Source organism: Chionomys nivalis, chromosome 5 (assembly GCF_950005125.1).
Source record: "Chionomys nivalis chromosome 5, mChiNiv1.1, whole genome shotgun sequence".
In the NCBI taxonomy this organism is placed as follows: domain Eukaryota; kingdom Metazoa; phylum Chordata; class Mammalia; order Rodentia; family Cricetidae; genus Chionomys; species Chionomys nivalis.
The window spans coordinates 85,294,392-85,311,351 of record NC_080090.1 but is presented as its reverse complement, the minus strand read 5'-3'; the positions used below and the strand labels follow the sequence as shown (position 1 = coordinate 85,311,351).

General features: G+C 49.5%; 1 protein-coding gene across 5 annotated transcripts in view; it reads right to left on the bottom strand.

The window, feature by feature from the left end:
* Positions 1–16,960, bottom strand: part of Atp2b4 (ATPase plasma membrane Ca2+ transporting 4) — a 104,896-nt gene that overhangs the window by 54,457 nt on the left and 33,479 nt on the right. For all 5 annotated transcript variants that reach the window (XM_057770424.1, XM_057770420.1, XM_057770421.1 and 2 more), the window contains exon 2: positions 1,383–2,036. In XM_057770424.1, the coding sequence (XP_057626407.1) occupies positions 1,383–1,575 (193 nt within the window). In that variant the 5' untranslated portion in view covers positions 1,576–2,036. The remainder of the gene's footprint in view (positions 1–1,382; positions 2,037–16,960) is intronic.

Below are 16,960 nucleotides of genomic sequence, written 5' to 3'. Positions count from 1 at the left end.
TACATGCCCAAACCCTGGCACTTAGAAAGACTGAAGCAGGAGGATCACAGGTTCCAGATCAGCCTTGGTGGCAGGGTGATAATGTCTTGGGAGGGGGGTGGCGGTGGGGAACAAAAGGAGAACATGGTGGGTGTGGCAGTGCTTGCCTGTAAATCCCAGCACTTGGGAGGCTGAAGCAGGATAACCAGGGTGAGTTCAAGACCATCCTGGGCTCCAAAGTGAGACCTTGTTTCAGTAAATTAAACAAACAAACAAACAAACAAAAACCCAACTTGAGCTGGCAGGAAGTGGAGAGTGTCCCTAGTATTAGACATAAGCTAGAAGGTCCAAGGGAGCTCCCTGATGGCAACCAACCACTGCCATCTTCAGCCTTTGAGGTGACAGGGAGCATGGGAGACAGACAACAGTTGCAGTTGCACATAACTTAGCCATATCAGAGATTATGATTCTTTGAAACTTATGGGCACTCATTCTGGCAAAATCTCTGGGCACATGTGCTCTGTTAAATTTTTTCAACACCTGTTATCAGTTTTCACACGCACACACAAACACATGCACTGTACTATTTAATCCCAGTAACTCTATGGGCTGAATATAAACATTATTTCAAACACCTGAACGCAAAGCTTCTGAGCTATATACCAGGCCTGTAATCCCGTCTACTTGGAGACAGGCAGGAGAATCATGATCTGAAAGCCTGCCTATGCTACAGAGTGAGTCCAAGTCCAACCTGGGCAATGTAGTGATAATCTGTCTTAAATAAAAAGTAAAAAAGAGGGCTGACACTATAGCTTAGTGGTGGTGGTGGTGAGGGCAGGGGGCTTGTGCAAAGGCCTGGGTTTGATCCCTACATGGTGGGGAAAAATGTTTATCAGACAGGATTAAAAAAAAATCAGTAACCACAAGACAGAAAACAGCAATTGACCAAAATACACATTTAGGCCTTGCCATCCTATTTCTAAATGTACAAAAAGGTACTCAGACAGCTGAAACACTACTTCCTGTGGCCCTTTCTCAGTCACTGAACTTTAGGATCAGTGTGAGGAAGAATTCTACCTTAAATTCTTCGGCAATCAAAGATTGACAGAATGGGGAATTGATTACATACTGATAAGAACATCTAAATCACAGATAAGTACAGACTGATGAAGAAACAGGAGGAAAGAACGTTTTGACAAATCATAGTGCGTAAACACATCAGGGGAAGAAACTGATCTCTGTGGCCTCCCTCCTTTTAATACTTTAGATGAGTGTACTCTTCCCAAAAGACAAAAACCAACCCGTTGGGTCTCCAGAAATCTATCTTCCCTAGAAGTTGGAAAATAATATTTCAAAATTCTAGTCACTGTCCCCCAATCCCCAGCCCTTGAAATGGCCTTTACCTTCTATAGGGGAGGTTTTCAGTCTGGCGCAGATATCCTGTACACCTCCATAGTGGGTATTGATCTGGGTGACTGCATCCGCCGAACGAAGCTCCATGAGCTTTCTCAGGTCCATTAACGTGCAGCCAAACTCCCCTTCATAGTTCTCACCTACCGAGTTCCTCCCCAAGCTATGTCCTGATGGGTTCGTCATTTTGCCTGCGGTTACCAGACTCTCAGAGAAGATGTAGAGTTTCCCTCCAACTGATCAGTGTCTCTTGCCTTCTCTTCCCTGTTTCTTCCCACTTCTTTCTTCGCTGGGAGCCCAGTTAGGGGATAAATTGGCAATATCTTGTGCAGTAAGCTTCAGAGTAGTAACACCAAGCCTAGATCTTCCCTTCTGTATCAAGTCTACTGTGAGAGGAGGAAGAGGTTGGGGAACTTAGTAGAAAAGGGACTTGGCGTCACGCTGATTGTTGTCCTCTAGGTGATGATGAAAATAGTTGTCCAGAGTAGGAAGGTTCCTAGCTTAGACTACTTGTCCATATAGAAGAGTAAATGGGATAAGCATGTTACCATGGAGGCAACCCTAGCAACAACCAGCAACTGCGATGGTAGAGCTGTGTCGTCAGGAGAAAGAGGAGGGCTCCCTGGATAACGATGACAGCTAGGTCTCTGGAATAGAGATGCAAAAAAGGACAAAAAGAAACAATTAGAACAGCCATGAGGATCCAGGATCTGCAAGGTTTTCCCCAGCACAAGGGTTTAAATGACAGTTGGTGTCTGAACGGAACTGATAGCTGAGGCCTAAGCTGAATGGCCAGACCCATGGGAGGCCCTGGGCGGGCCTGTTGACTGGTAATGTAGAGAATTTATCTCAGAAACATCGTCTTTAAGTCTCACTTCTACCAAACAAAGGCACACAAATTAATTTAAGAAACTTACATATAAAAGGTTACAACCTTTAATGCCTCCCCATAGCCTCCCAGGAAATGTTGAATACAGGATACTTTAGTCTGGCTTTTCCTGTAAGGTGAGAGAAGAATCAGAAATCTAGACCCAAGGATCTGGAGGATGGCTTGCCTGTGCACCATCCACTCCTATGAGCCATACTCTTCCCTATTCCCAACACAGACAATTACAAACCAGGAAGACAGGCCGATAAAGGGTCCCTTAAAACACTCAGCCTTCAGTGGTATGAAAATTTGGCAACCTAGGGCAATTATCTGGCATCAAATTTTGGTCATAGGGCTAAGCCCTCCCAGCGGCTTTTCCTGGTGAGGAAAGAGTAAAATGCTCTGGTGTTTATGATACAGGGTGGAATCATTTTTTCCCCTATAAAGGGCAGACAGACCTCTGAGGATGAAAGATAGCAAGTCTGAAACCTGTGAGTGTTCAAGTTTCTCCAAGGTAGGAGAGAGAAATTCAGCTGGTGCCCAGGCCCCAACAGTCATCAACGTGAGGAAGCACCAGAGGGTCTCATGTTAGTGCAGTGATACCTCAGAGAGAGGCATTTCTCCCTCAGTGAGACAAGGGCTACCTGGAGCATAGACTGGCTGAGTGTGTGGCACAGCTAAACGTAAGTAAGGACGATCAGGGCTGAAGGTGGCACAGAGACTGAGCTGAGCCCTGTGCTCGGCTGCAGACAAGGTCTGACACGTTACACATCCGTGGTTCTAATGTGAGGGCTCTCACTAAATGTAGCACCCAAACATGTAGGGCTTATGGTAAATACCTACCCCGCAATTGGGCTATGCTGCCAGAGGCTGGCAAGACACTCCAATTGGCTGGGTAATAAACAGATGCCATCCTGGCTTCCAAAAGGTGAACAAAATCAAGAGTCAACAGATAAGGCCTTGGTTTTTTTTTTTTTTTTTTTTTAATCAGATATTTTCTCCAGAAACTGATCTGATCAAAACCCCTGTGGATTCCACCCAATCCTGTTCCAGACAGGTTCCTCTGGGAAGGAGGGTGTCGCACCCCTCCCTCGGCTAGCGTACCTCATCAACATCCTTGTACTCTGACTTACAGTAAGTCAAGCAAGCAAGAAATCCTGACACGTGTGAAAAGGGCCTGAGGCCGTGGGCCTAACTCCCTCGTTCAGACTGGCATAGGAGCAGGAGCAACACTAGCTGTCCCTTCCTACTTAAATCCTGTGGGAAGGAGAATTGAGGACGGCACAAGAAGGGAGCACATATTCACATAACCATGCTGTCATAATTGCCCAATTTCATTATTACTTTTGTTAATTTCTTACTGTATCTAATTTACTATCTACTGTTTGTGCATATACATGTGCTTTGAGGTAAACTTTGGGCCAGGGTGTCTCGTTGACCTAGAGCTCCCCAGTTAGACTAGGCTGGCTAGCCAGTGACCTCCTTTGCCTACCTGGAGCTGGGATTACATGCACATGCCACCACCCTGACTTTTTATGTGAGTGATGGGGCTTGAACTCAAGTCTCCATGCTTGCATGGCAAGCACTTTACCAGCTGGGCTATCGCCCCTGTTTTTGTAACTGTAAAGCAAGGCCTTGCCTCTAAAATTAAATGCTATAATAAGTATTTTCTTTTAGGGAAAACATCTCGTATGTATGAGTATGCATAGGGTTCTGTTCTACTCAGGGCTGCAGTGGGTATCTTGGGATGCATCTTCCCTCACCAGCTGTCACAGGACTCTCCCCCAGTTTAGTTCTCCGAGCCTGTAAGGCGTGAGAGGGACTAGAACATCAAGAGACCCATCCTGACCCTTAGGTAGAGACCCTTGATCTTGCAGAGGATGCCCAAGACAATGCTGATGAGCATGGAGCTGGGAATCAGAGTTTACTTTTCTCCCCCACCACCCCGCTTTCTCATTTGAGACAGGGTTCCTCTGTGTAGCCCTGGCTGTTCTGGAATTCGCCCTGTAGACCAGGCTGACCTCCAACTCAGAGATCTGCCAGTTTCTACCTTCCAAGTGCTGGGATTAAAGGTATGTACCACCATCACCCAGCAGATTTTACTTTTTTTAATTCAATTTTTTTATTTTATGCATATGGATATTTTGCCTGCATGCATATTTGAATACCACTTGCAAGCTAGAAGGTACCAAAGGAGGCTAGCAGGTGTCAGACGCCTGGAACCTGAGTTATGTATGGTTGTGAGCTGACAGGTGGGTGCTGGGAACAGAACAGAACCTGAGTCCTCTAGTAGAGCAGCCAATGCTCTTAGCTGCTGAGTCATCTCTCCAGCTTATACTTTTTCCTTTCTTTTCTTTCCTTTTTTTTTGGCCTGGAACTCACAATATAGTCCAGTCTAGTTGTAAATTCACAATTCTCTAGCTGCTGCCTCTCAAGGGCTGGGATTACAGGTGTGAGCCACTACTCTTGACAGAAGATTTTTATTTTTTCCGTCCCTGCCCACTACAGTGTTTACTCTGTGAAGCCAGGGATTCTTTACTTTGAATCTCTCCTCAGGTTCAAGGAGAAAGTGTTCCTCTCACAGTGACAAACCCATGGAAGAGGGTACAGACGATTAGAAGGCAGAATGTTACCGAACTGCTCCAGGAGGGGTAGAGACGTATACAGGGCAGGTCAGCTATCCAACCATGGGGACAGAGTCCAAGGAGCAGTGTGATGGAGACCTCAAGTTTCAGTGGAATCTCCTAAAGTCCCGCCGCACCGAGCAGACACATGAGGTCTCTAGGCTGTGAGCTCTTAGTAACTGATGGGCTTGCTCCTACCTTTGTTAGGCAAGAACTGAAGAATCTGAGTCTTACAGTCTTCCAGCCAGGGAGGCACAACGTCCGTCAAGTCAGGATTAGTCAGTCCCTCGGAGGGAAGCGGTCTGGCTAGGTAATGTTCTCCGTCCTAGGGGATGATAGGCTACAAGGCTGAAGTCCCATCCTTTCTTCCGGGGACCAGAAATCATTGCTTCACATGATCACCCAGCCCTGCTTCCGGGTGCACCTGAGAGGCATGCCACCCCACACTTGCTGATAAGCTGAATCTAACGAGGCCCATTAGCAAGTACCCCAAATAAGGAGAAAAACCTATGACCCACGTTGTTGTAACAGCTTGACAGTCTTTCCTCCAGTTCTGTCCACGGAACCCCTTACTCCACGAGCCTCTCTTGAGGTACTGAAGAAGGCATTTGTCCCCAGACCATCAGGGAAAGCTGAAACTGCCTGTGCAGGTGACAGAGGAGTCACTTTTGATGGCAGGAACCTGTCCCCCGATCCTCCCACGCCTCTGAAACCGGCTCCGGCACAGGCAACAAAGCAGGCTTAGAAATGGGCTTGGGGTCAGGCTTCAGGCATGCGCAGCCCTGCAGACAGGCCTGCTTGTGGTAAGAGATGACATGGGTCATTCTACACAGGCTGCTCAGGACAGCAGACTTTTGTGTCCTACCCTGTTCTGTCCTTTTGCCTTAGGGTAGGTTGACAGCACTTAGGGACACTTCAGGAATCACTATCAAGCATGGTGTGAGGGTACGGAGGAGAGCTCTCGGGGTAGTTGAGAAGGCTCGCCTTGTCTATGGGATACACCAGGCTGAAGTCTGGAAGCTGCTTCGCAGGCCCCCAGTGGCACCTGCCATCTTCTCCGCTTAGTTCCCCTCGTCCCAAATGAGGGTCCATTTTTCTTACACTCAGGAGAAGAGCAGGGGTGAAGAGAGGTGGGGAGGAAGGAAAATACAGAGCGCATGCAATGTGTTGGGCACTATACTTGAGACTTCCAGTGGAAACGAGAATGATACTAAGTATATATAATATGAATGCACATAGTATCTAGTACCTAGTACAGTGGCCGAAAGGACTGGCTGCTGTGTGCTCAGTAGTTATCGTTATTACGTGTTCCGTGTCACTGAAGCTCAACAGCCTTATTTACAGCAGACAAGTTCAGAGAGTCAGGGTTGTGCTCTAACCTGAATCCAAAGCCACCCTGCCTCAAAAACAAGACCAAAGCTATAGGAAAATGAAAATAAAGCTAAAGATTTACTCCCTAAATTTCAAGGGGCCACAGAAACCCATTGGTCCCTTGCTCATGCCCCATAAAGGCTTTGAAATAGGTGAAACAGCTTTTGAGTCTTCTAAGCAGTGGTAGACCCAAAGCTTCCCAATGTCTGGGAAGACATTGCCCAGATCTTCCTCTCATCCATTCCACATCACCACGCTAACACCATCCCACCACTCCAAAGCAGAGGGAGCCGGGCTCTGGACTGTCTCAGCTCTAGAGCATGCAGTCCCCACCTGAGAAGAGCACAGGAGTGTGGCTCTACCCCCGCTCCATATCTCCTGGCCTATCAACCCCCAGTGACCTGCACTAAGAGACCCTGCTCAGGTCTGCTCCTCTCTGGCATTCCAACACTTTCCAAAGAACTATTTCCCATCAATAAAGCTAACAGGTAGGCTGGGGTACGTAGCTACCTGTTAGCGTGCTTGCCTAGCATGTAGGAGGCCCTGGGTTCCAGCCGCAGAAGCACATAAACCAGAGCCAGAGTGACAGCGAACACCTGCAGTCCTAATGCTCGGTAGAGGCGGGAGATCGGGAGTTCAAGTCCAGCTTATATACTGAGTTTGAAGTCAGCCTGGCCTGTATGAGACCCTGTCTAGACAGGAACAAAGAGGGCCAGTGAGATAGCCCAGAGAATAAAGGAACTTGCTGCCAAGACAGATGACCCCAGTTTGATGTCTGGGGACACACGGTGGAAAGAGAGAATGGATACCCACAAGCCGTCCTCTGACATCCACACATGGGCCTCGACACACATGCCTCCGTATATACACTCCCTGATAAAAATAAGTAAACGTAATTTAAAAAAACCTTTGCCAGAGTGTGGTGATGTTCGGGTGGCAGTGGTACTGCTTCTCATCATTCCCCATTAGCTATGCTCACGACAGGAAGCCAAGTGGGAGCAGGGGCACTGGTCACAGGCTGGCACCCTGCGGCGGCCAGATCCAGGAACCTGACGCTGTACTCAGTTAGCTCCCAGACCTGGGGCGTAGTGGACCGGTCCTTCCTGGAGGAGAATCCTGCTTCCTGGTTAGACGTGGCAGTGCAGGCCTCTAAACCCACCCCGGCACTCAGGAGGGGGAGCAGTTGAAGGCCAACCTGAGACACGTGAGAAAGAAAGAAACGCAGAGCTGGCATGAAGGAAAGTGTGACCTCAGAGAGCCATAACCAGCCTCCTCTCCAAAGCCACCAGGTATTTCTAAGTCAAAGTATAAAACACCATGCTTAGTGGAAGAGACTAACAGTAAGATCTCTTACAAGAGTTCAAAGACATGTGTCCAAAACAATTCTGTACATGTTAAGGGACACACTTGTAACAAAAAGATATCTTAGACCATGAGAATGTTGCCCACAGGCAGAGAAGAGAAACAGGAAATGGGGAAAGACTGAGCAGAAAGGAGCAGACGTAGCCTGATGCTACTAACAGTGGTCCATGACTCCACAGATTAACTAGTCCACCCCAATTTATCCCCAAGGTCCACAGCTATCAACCACACCAGCAAGCATAGTGGATGACATCTGTAATTCTGAGCACTTGGGAAGCCGAGGCAGGAGGATCACTGTGAGTTCGAGGCCAGGATGGGCTACAGAATGAGACAATGTCTTGAAAACAACACCCATCTGAAAGAAGAAAGAGAAAGTATGATGTAATGCTAAGACCTTTCAATTGTGGGACAGCTGTGTTGTCCGGGGATGCTGTAATGACAGCGAACCTTGTCAGGTCTGTGGGAGCCAGGAAGAAGGCAGCCTTTAGAGATGCCATGAGTTGACCTACGGTTGATGGCCTGCTCCTGCCTGGCCTGCTCAGAGCCAGCCTGTGTCAGTGACTTCAGGATATATTCGATGGCATGGGCAGTGAACCAGTGTGGGGGAGCAGGAATGTGCCTTCCTTCCAAGGCGATGTCACAGCCCTTCCTCCACTCCCGGCTCCATCCTATAATAGCATTAATATCTGGATGGGAAAAGCAATCCCCTGGGACCTAGAGCTATGGAAAGGTACTCTCTTCCAGATCATCTGGGATGCACTGGGCCAGGCCATCTCATCCTTTTGTGACTAGATGACTCGTGTGTGTGTGCATGCGTGCATGTGTATGTGCATGTGTGTGTGTCTGTCTGTCTGTCTGTCTTGGGTATGCAGAGGAAAAAAGCAAGCATAACATTCTGTTGGTTAAGGACGCTGAGAGTGGATTTTGGGTGGGAGACAGTACCATGTAGAGCAGGAGTTCTCAACCTTCCTGTCGCTGCAACCCTTTAATACCGTTCCTTCTGTGCTGACCCCAACCATAAGATTATTTCATTGCTGCTTCATAACCGTAATTTTTTATTGCTATGAGTCGTGGTGTAAATATCTGAGATGCAGGATAGCTGATATGCGGCCCACAGGTTGAGAACCTCTGATCTAGAAGGCCTAGAGCAGGCAGTCTCGCTGCCCCTACCCCTAATCAGGAGAAACGTCTGGGAACACCGTCAGCTGGAGTACTTGCTTCTCACGCCTCAGAACTGAGACAGGAAGCTGGTGGGTCACATTCGGTGCTCAAGGGCAGTGGCATTCAAGCACTCAGTCTATACGCGCTCTGGACGACATCGATTGCCTTTCTTGGGGCTGCTGTGGTTTTTCCACACATCGCTTCCAAGGGAACAAAGGGGCTTTTTAGCAGCTGGATTGCCTCTGGGGCTATTTTTAGGAGCAAATTTCATCAGAATCTGTCCTGTTCATGGGGAAAAGTGGAGGGTCGATCTCTCTTGGCTGTGGGAGAAAGGGCCTGCACACTCCCAGGTGATGTCACCCTTGTTACCACAACGGAGTCCCGGGGTAGCTGCTCTGTGCCTAGGGTCTGCACAGGAAAGAGCAAAGTGACATTGCCAAGTGATGTAGACGCTCGCTAGAAGATTACACTGTGGTCATCATGAGTCCACCTATGCATAGACCAGGAGCTCTCACCACCCTAGCCCGCCTGGAAGACACAGGCATAGGAGGGAGGTCAGCTTGCTGAAAAGATGTTTACTAAGAAAACAAATAAACAAACACGAAAACATTCCAGAAAAACAAATCTGGGTGTGGTGGCATACATGTATCACCCCAGCACCTGAGAGGATGAAGAAGGAGGATTACCATGAGTTTGTGACTACGTGGCAAAACCTTGGCTTAAAAAACGAAAAGGAGCCGGGCGGTGGTGGCGCACGCCTTTAATCCCAGCACTTGGGAGGCAGAGGCAGGCGGATCTCTGTGAGTTCGAGACCAGCCTGGTCTACAAGAGCTAGTTCCAGGATAGGCTCCAAAACCACAGAGAAACCCTGTCTCGAAAAATCAAAAAAAAAAAAAAAAAAAAAAAAAAACCGAAAAGGAGGGAAAGGAGAAAGGAGGGGGGGGGAGAGGGAAGAAAAAGAAGACTTTGGGTTTGGGAGGGACAGCAGGACTCCTGGGAGCTGGCCCTCTACCAGCTTCCAGATCAGGAATGAAGTCAGCCTGGGAATGGTCACCTTCCTCCCTCCCTCCCTCCCTCCCTCCCTCCCTCCCTCCCTCTCTCTCTCTCTCTTTCTTTTTGATTTTTAGAGACAGGGTTTCTCTGTAGCTTTGGAGCCTGTCCTGGAACTCGCTTTGTAGACCAGGTTGGCCTCGAACTCAGAGATTCACCTGCCTCTCCCTCCAGAGTGCTGGGATTAAAGGCACCACCACCCAGCTGGGATTGGACATCTCTAACAATTGGGTAGTGAAGCCGTTGAGATCAGGGCAGCATTTGAGAGCCCCGGGGGGTTCTGATGCTTCCCACCATCCACTCACGTGAATCAGCAGCACCGAGAGGTTACAGGGCTTTGGGAGCCTGTGGTGGTCAGAAGACAGCTCTAGCTGTAGGCCGACAGGGAAGACAAGGCCACGCCACCTCTCTGCTCTTGTCCTCTCCTCCTTCAGTGCTCTTTGAACGTGGGTGTCTTTTTTCTTTATCTCAGAGACCTGTGATCTTTCTAAAGGGAACTGCCTCTTTTTATAGGTTACAGCAGGAGCCTGGGTTTATTCAGGAACTTGGGCTCAGGTAGAGTCGAACCCCTTGTCAGCCCTGCTCTCTCTCTGTCTCTACAGGAAAAGAGGACAGGTGAGAACAACACACAGGTGAGGGTGAAACAGCACCCCTACCCTCACCTCATCCCCACCCTACCAAACCCCTGCCTAAGGGCCAGACCCATTGTCTCCATGACACCTGGGGGGGCGGGCACTGCACACAGCTCACAGGCCAAGGGCCCCAGTGTGCTGGTGGGGGCAGAAGCTGCTGGTCTCCAGGTTGGCTGACAGGCTGTTATAAACACTCCTTTTAGGTTGCTATGGCAAAGAGAGTGTGTAGCCTGGCTACAGTGAAGCTATTTATGTGCCTGAAATGGCAGAGTGGTATGTTTTTTATTATTTTACTTTGAAAGTTTTCCTTTCCTAACCCCCCTAGAACGGCCTTAAAAAAAAAAAAAAGAGGGGAGGGGACCACAACTTTCTCGAGAATGAAAAGAATAGAGTCAGAAACAAAACTTGAGTCTTGAGCTGGGAAGGGGAAACCTGAAGTGAAAGAAGGGTAAGCGCCCTAAAGGAGGAAGGTCTGACTTCTGGCCACAAGTGTGCCTTACCACTTGGGAACTGAAGCCCTACCTCGGCCCGGCTCATCAAGAAGGGCCAAATCCAGGTTCCTGTCACCTTTCTAAGCTTCTGCCGCTGAGAAAGACAAAGCCCCTTTGTCTCTGTGCTCCAGCCACGACTTCCTTACTCCCCCATGCCCTGCCACTGAAGATCTCTCCAGGGCCAGAGGAAGAGAACCTCAAAGCTACTGCACCCTCTCACAGACAGCAGGGCCATCTGGCACGGAGCCTGGTCACATGTGGCTAGAGGGCGGCAGAGAATAACCTCGTTGGGTACCTGAGGGGACACACACACATTTCTCTACCTGACATCTCCAGGGAGTGTGCGTGTGTCCCTACACAGCACATCTAGGATGTCCATAAAGGTAGTGAGGACCCCAGCCAAACCACTGAGTGTGTACTTAAGTTCAAATGCTACAGGAGTATTAAAAAAGCTTAATTTCTGCTTAAAGACTTGTGTCTCCAGGCCACCGAGCATAGAGGGAGATTTTTGGCAGAGGCTGGGAGTGACCAGATATCAGACTCACTGGAAGAGCTTTCTAAGCACTATGGTCTCTGCCTTTTCCAGTCTCCTGCCCCAAAATAAAATACATAATGAGAAAACAAACAAAAGGAAGGAAGGAAAGAAAGAAAGACAGACAGGCAGAAAGGAACCATGGATCACTCGCAGCTCAAGAGGAGCAAGAGAGAAACCACTGGTTATTGGGCAAATGTATGCACACGCATGCATGCACACATACATAGATCTATGATGAAAGTGTGTGCTGACTTCACTAAACATTCCATAGTCACTTAATGGTGGAGATGAGAGTCACCTTCCAGAGGCCACTGGTTAGAATACAAAAGATACTGCTGGTTGGAGATACAGCTCAGTGGTAGACAGGCCCTGTGTTCAATTCTTAGTACTACAAAGAAAAAAAGGAAAGGGGGATTGATTTCAGGATCTTAGCATCCCTTTCTCACCTTCTCCCAGATCCTTTCTGATGGGCAGACTCTTAGTAGGAAGAAACCTGCACTGCTGGTGGGCATAGTAACTAGATCAAAACACAGAGGTGAGGGCAGGGGAGGTGTGAACCCCAGGCTGTTCCAGTTGCCTCCATATTGAATGATAACTGACTGTATGTCACCGTGGCTGGAAAAGGACACAGAAAACAAGCCCCATAGGGAGGAGGGCAGGCGGGGTAAGGGGAGGATGCCAACCCTCCTGGAGGGAAGCCCCTTCTGCTGTCTCTGGAGAGGTCAAAGTCTGGCTGACAGCCCCTGTCAGATGATAGGGTGGAATTGCAAAAATCAGAACGTGGGACACTTATCAGTCTTGGCAGCACCTTGAGGTCAAAAGAGCAGAGCAGACGGAGTTTCTGAGCTTGTCAAGCCAACTGTCATCAGCTTTCCAATTCCTGGAGGGTAGGGGGAGCGGGAAGCGGGGAAGGGAGGGTGCAAAGCAGGCAGCCGCAGCAGGAGTGGGGTCTTGCGCTGGCCAGCTGAGAAGGCTGGTTAAGAAGACAGCACCCACGACCTCTCACACCCCAGAACCACAGCGCGTGTCTGAGGTCAGTGGACACTACTCAGGAACCTAGAAAATGAAACAGATGCTGACATCGACCTGTCTCAGACTCCCAGGGTAGAATGAGCTTCCAAAATCACAGGCTGTAAAGAACACCTGTGCCAAAAGGCTCGGCTCCATGGTGATGGACATAGAGTTCATTGTTGAACGAGACAAAGGGCAGGCAAAGAGGTGACTCAGCCACAGCTGGTCACTGCTGATGGGTCTCTCAGCAGAGAGAGTGTGTGTATTTTTCTTCTAAGTGAGCAGAAAGGTTGTGTTCCCTCTGTATCCTGGGCGCAGCCTAGTGCTTGGCTCACAGTGTGGAATTAATGAATAAGAGTGATCCAGAGCGATACTGTTTCCAAGGTGAGGAAGAGTAGACAAACTGTGGAGGGGGGTAGGTGCTGTAACTCCAGAGAAAGTCAGTTTTTGTAAACCCCAGCATCATGCCTCTGCACTGGCCTGTCTCCCCTTTTAAATGTCCTGACCTTGGCAGACTGAATGGATTTGAGGCACCACTCCCTTGGTGTCTGGGGTTTGGGTGCAGGGAGCGTGTGGGCCATCGGCACAGGAATCACCCACTTTTTGGTGAGAAGTGAAGAGAATGTAACTCATTCAACACTAGGCTCACCCACCACATCCAGTATTCCCCAAAGGCCTGTAACATCTCCAAGAAGAACTGTGGGTAGGGGCGGCAGGTAGGAAGGAGCGGGGAGAGATATCTTCCAGGTTATTTTATTTCAGAAGTACCAGGCTACCAGAAATCACGGCCGGGGGGCTGGCTGATATCTAGCATCAGTCTAATTACACCTCATTTTCCTCTCTACACATCATCCCAAAGTCTGGACTCTATTCTTTCTTGTTTAGGTCCAGCACCACTCCATCTGGCTACTTCAGTGTCCTGGCCTTTCTCTTTATACATCTACTAGGACAGTCTAGCTGTGTAGAACTTAATCCTCCATGCCTGGATGACCTCTGAACCCAATCACCCCCATGCCAGTCCGCATAGGCAGTATGTGCACCTGAGATTCGATGAGAAGCAACGAGGCGCTGTAGGGCGCCCATTGCTGCCACCAACATGGGGCTCTCTGTGGCACTGGAGTCACAGAGGATGGGGCTCTGTGTGTATTCTGCATCCTTCCAAATCCATCAGAGCTTGCCTGGCCAGGTCAGCTCTTCACATGGTCTCTGACTGCTTGAAGCAGAAGCAAGTTGTTGCCGCTAAGAAGAAATGAGTGAGGGACCCCAACAGGGAAAGACAAAGAGGAGAGATACAAGAAATCCCTACTGATTAAAACCCAAAGTCAACCTTGAAATAGGGAGTGGGCTAAAGGTGGAAGGGGCCGGAGCACTGGGAAGATGGACGACACACTCCAAGATGACTGCTCTCAAAGACCCCAAGGAAGCCTTGAAGATGACCTGATGGAACTTGGTAAGGAACAGATGGAGGATAAGATCTACCCTGCCCAGTGGCAGAGACCTTCTTCTGACTTACTACCACTATGCAAGGATTCAGAGAGGAACCGGAGGAAGGGGAGCATCATCTTCCCAAACAAGGAGCCAAATTTCCAAAACTCCTACAGGCATCTCACAGGATCTGCCGGAACGTTTGCTCGGGTTTGCCAGAGTGAGCTTTCCCTGGCTTCTGAAGCCTCACAGTCCCTGGCCAGCTGTTTGGAATTAGCAAGATCTTCATCACCAGGGAACAGCCCCTTTAGGTGTTGGGAAAGCTTGTGCCTCCCTAGCCCTATGAGTAGCCGGCCCATAGACCCACAGCTTCCTTTCCTCTCTCCTCCCCTCCCCCTTCCCCAGCCAGCCTCAGAGGACTGGGGGGAGGGGAGGATTGGGGGTGCGGAGAGAAAAGAGAAGGGGCAGACCCAGGGCATGCAGGCAGCAGGCTGGGAGAAACTTTGCCGTCTAAGGCTGTGGAATTCTCCCACTGGGTTCCTCCTTAATCACTGCAGCTCGGCTATATCCCCAACTTGAAGCTTTAAAAGGTAGCCCCGCAGCCAGAAAACCAAACATGTCAGGAGAAGAAGAGTTGCTGCAGGCTGGTGTAAGCACCTCCAACAGAGGCTCTGGGGTAACCAAGGCGCTGCGACAAGGGAAAGTCCCCCCGCCCCCGGAAAAACCAAACAAACCAGGCAAAGGCTACCCGGCAGAGACGGCTTCCAGACCCCCATCAAATACCGCCTGTACCCACATTCCTGACCCCCACAGAGAATTTTGCTCCCATTATAAATCTACCCAGGGAAGGAAGGGCTAACGGCTGGTGGAGATTGTTTGATTAGTTTTTGGAAACTTTCTCTTTATAGCAGATCTGAAAAATCAGAGGCTTTGTGGTCTTTTGGGAAAAGAAATAAGTGCTAGAATGCTCATAGGTCTGAAATACTAGCTTCTAAGATGGTACAAGTGGCCTCTGAGGCCAGGTTGCTATGGTTTCCAGGAGGACAAATAGACATTTGGCCCAAAAGAGGGGTAGGAGGGGAGCTGCCTTTTTTCTTCCTATGGGAATTGTTTCAAGAAAGGAGGGTGTGTGTAAACTGAGGAGAAGGTTACAGGACACGGGATGAAATGTGTGCAGCTTCGACAATCCCGAGCTTCCTTCGAGCAAGAGGGAGAAGGTCCTTGTCACTTCAGCAGGCCCAGGGAGTGGAGCACTTCTCACCCAAGCCTGGAGGCAGCGAGCACAGGGCTGAGTTGCCTCCGGAAAACCTGGATCTGGAAAAGACAAATGAGGCCGATAGCCTCAAAATCGTGCACGAAGGCACAATGCCCCCAAATTAAGGTCTTCTCACCCCTATATGGCATTAACATGTGGTCTTCCCATGTCTCCTGATCGCTTCGCTTTTTGGCTCTTAAGAATTGGATGGGTGGGTGCCAAGTGCCAGCCTGCTGCTATGTCCTCCCAACGGGAGCTGCCAGCTAAATGCAGCCACCTGGCCAAGGGATTCCCTTTTAGGGCACGGGAACCTGCTGTTACTGAGATCCCCCTTCAAATGAGAGCAGCAGAGCTCATGTCAGACTGCCTCCTCCTAGACGGGTGACAAAGGAGATGGAGTTGCTGAGGGTTCTGTCATCTTCAGAAACAGCGCCTTGGGCACCACAGCATACAGGGTCTGTCATCAGCTGACCACAGCTAGGAGGTCGTCAAATCGCAATTCACCGATAAATGCACCAGTAAGTTCCCGGGCTTTGCTTGGAGCAGATCCCTGCTGTCCCACCAACTACAGAACTGTTTCTCAAGCTGTGGGTCACGACCTTTTCACAGGTGCTACCTAAGACCATCTGCATATCCGATATTTCTGTTACGATTCCCAGCTGTAGTGAAATTACAGTTATGAAGTAGCAATGGGAATAGTTTTACGATTGGGGGGTTCGCCCCAACATGAGGAACCTTACTAAGGGGTCACAGCATTAGGAAGGTTGAGAAGCATAGGACTACAGCATCACACAACTCACAGAATCCCAGCTCTGTAGAGAACTTTGGGGAACACTGACATAAACCTCCTGGCTTTAGGCAAATTGTGAGTCAAGCTTGGAGTCCAGGCGTTGGACCAGCATGTTGCACAGCCTGGATGTCAAAGCAGGGTAGAGGTAGGGGAGGCTGATCAAGCCGTCTATATTAGGCATGGGCTGACGGCTGGCACTGCCTGTCTTTACCTGTTCACTCGTGGGTATTCAACATCCTGGGGCAGTATTTGTGGCTTCAGTCATAGCCTGGGTCTCCCCTAGGGGCTCAGCCCTGTACCTTGAGCAAAGGGGACCGTTCCATTTTTTCCAGGATATCACAGTAGTGTAGGGTACGCCCCCCACAAAAGTGCCAAGGAGGGGACTGGGCCACAAAATCCGCACTGTTTTTTGGATGAGCCTTGAATCATGGGTTATATTCATCTCCCTAAAATCTTTACAAAGAAGCCTTATGGACTAACAGTTGTTCTTAACTCTTGGCCTGGACCCACCAGACCTTAAGCAGTAAGTGAAAACCAGCAGTGAATCCAGTTTGACCAGTGATATACTGGAAGCAGAGCTTAGGATGCCAAAGCAGCCAGGGACATCAGCTTCTGAGTCCAAGGCCTACAGCTCTGCACCAGAGATCAGGGCTATCACCCCTAGCCATGTTGCTGCCATAGTACAGACATGACAGCCTTCCCCAGTCCGACCTTCCTTTCCTGAACAATACAGAGAACAAAGTAGAGCACAGCCAGGCGGCTAGCCTAGGTTATACAGCCCCCATCTCAAAACAGCACAGCTCTCTACATGGAAGCTGGAGTGTTGTAAGGGATTGTCTCCTTTGGGCGTGAAGGACCACTGCTGTGGGATGGATACCGTAAGAAGCTATTGGGCTGTGGAGTAAACTGCCGGTCCCCCTGCCAGCCTTGTTCCCATGCTCCCCATCCTGGATCTGAGCCTGGGCTCGACATATCAGGAAGACACTGGGGTTCCCT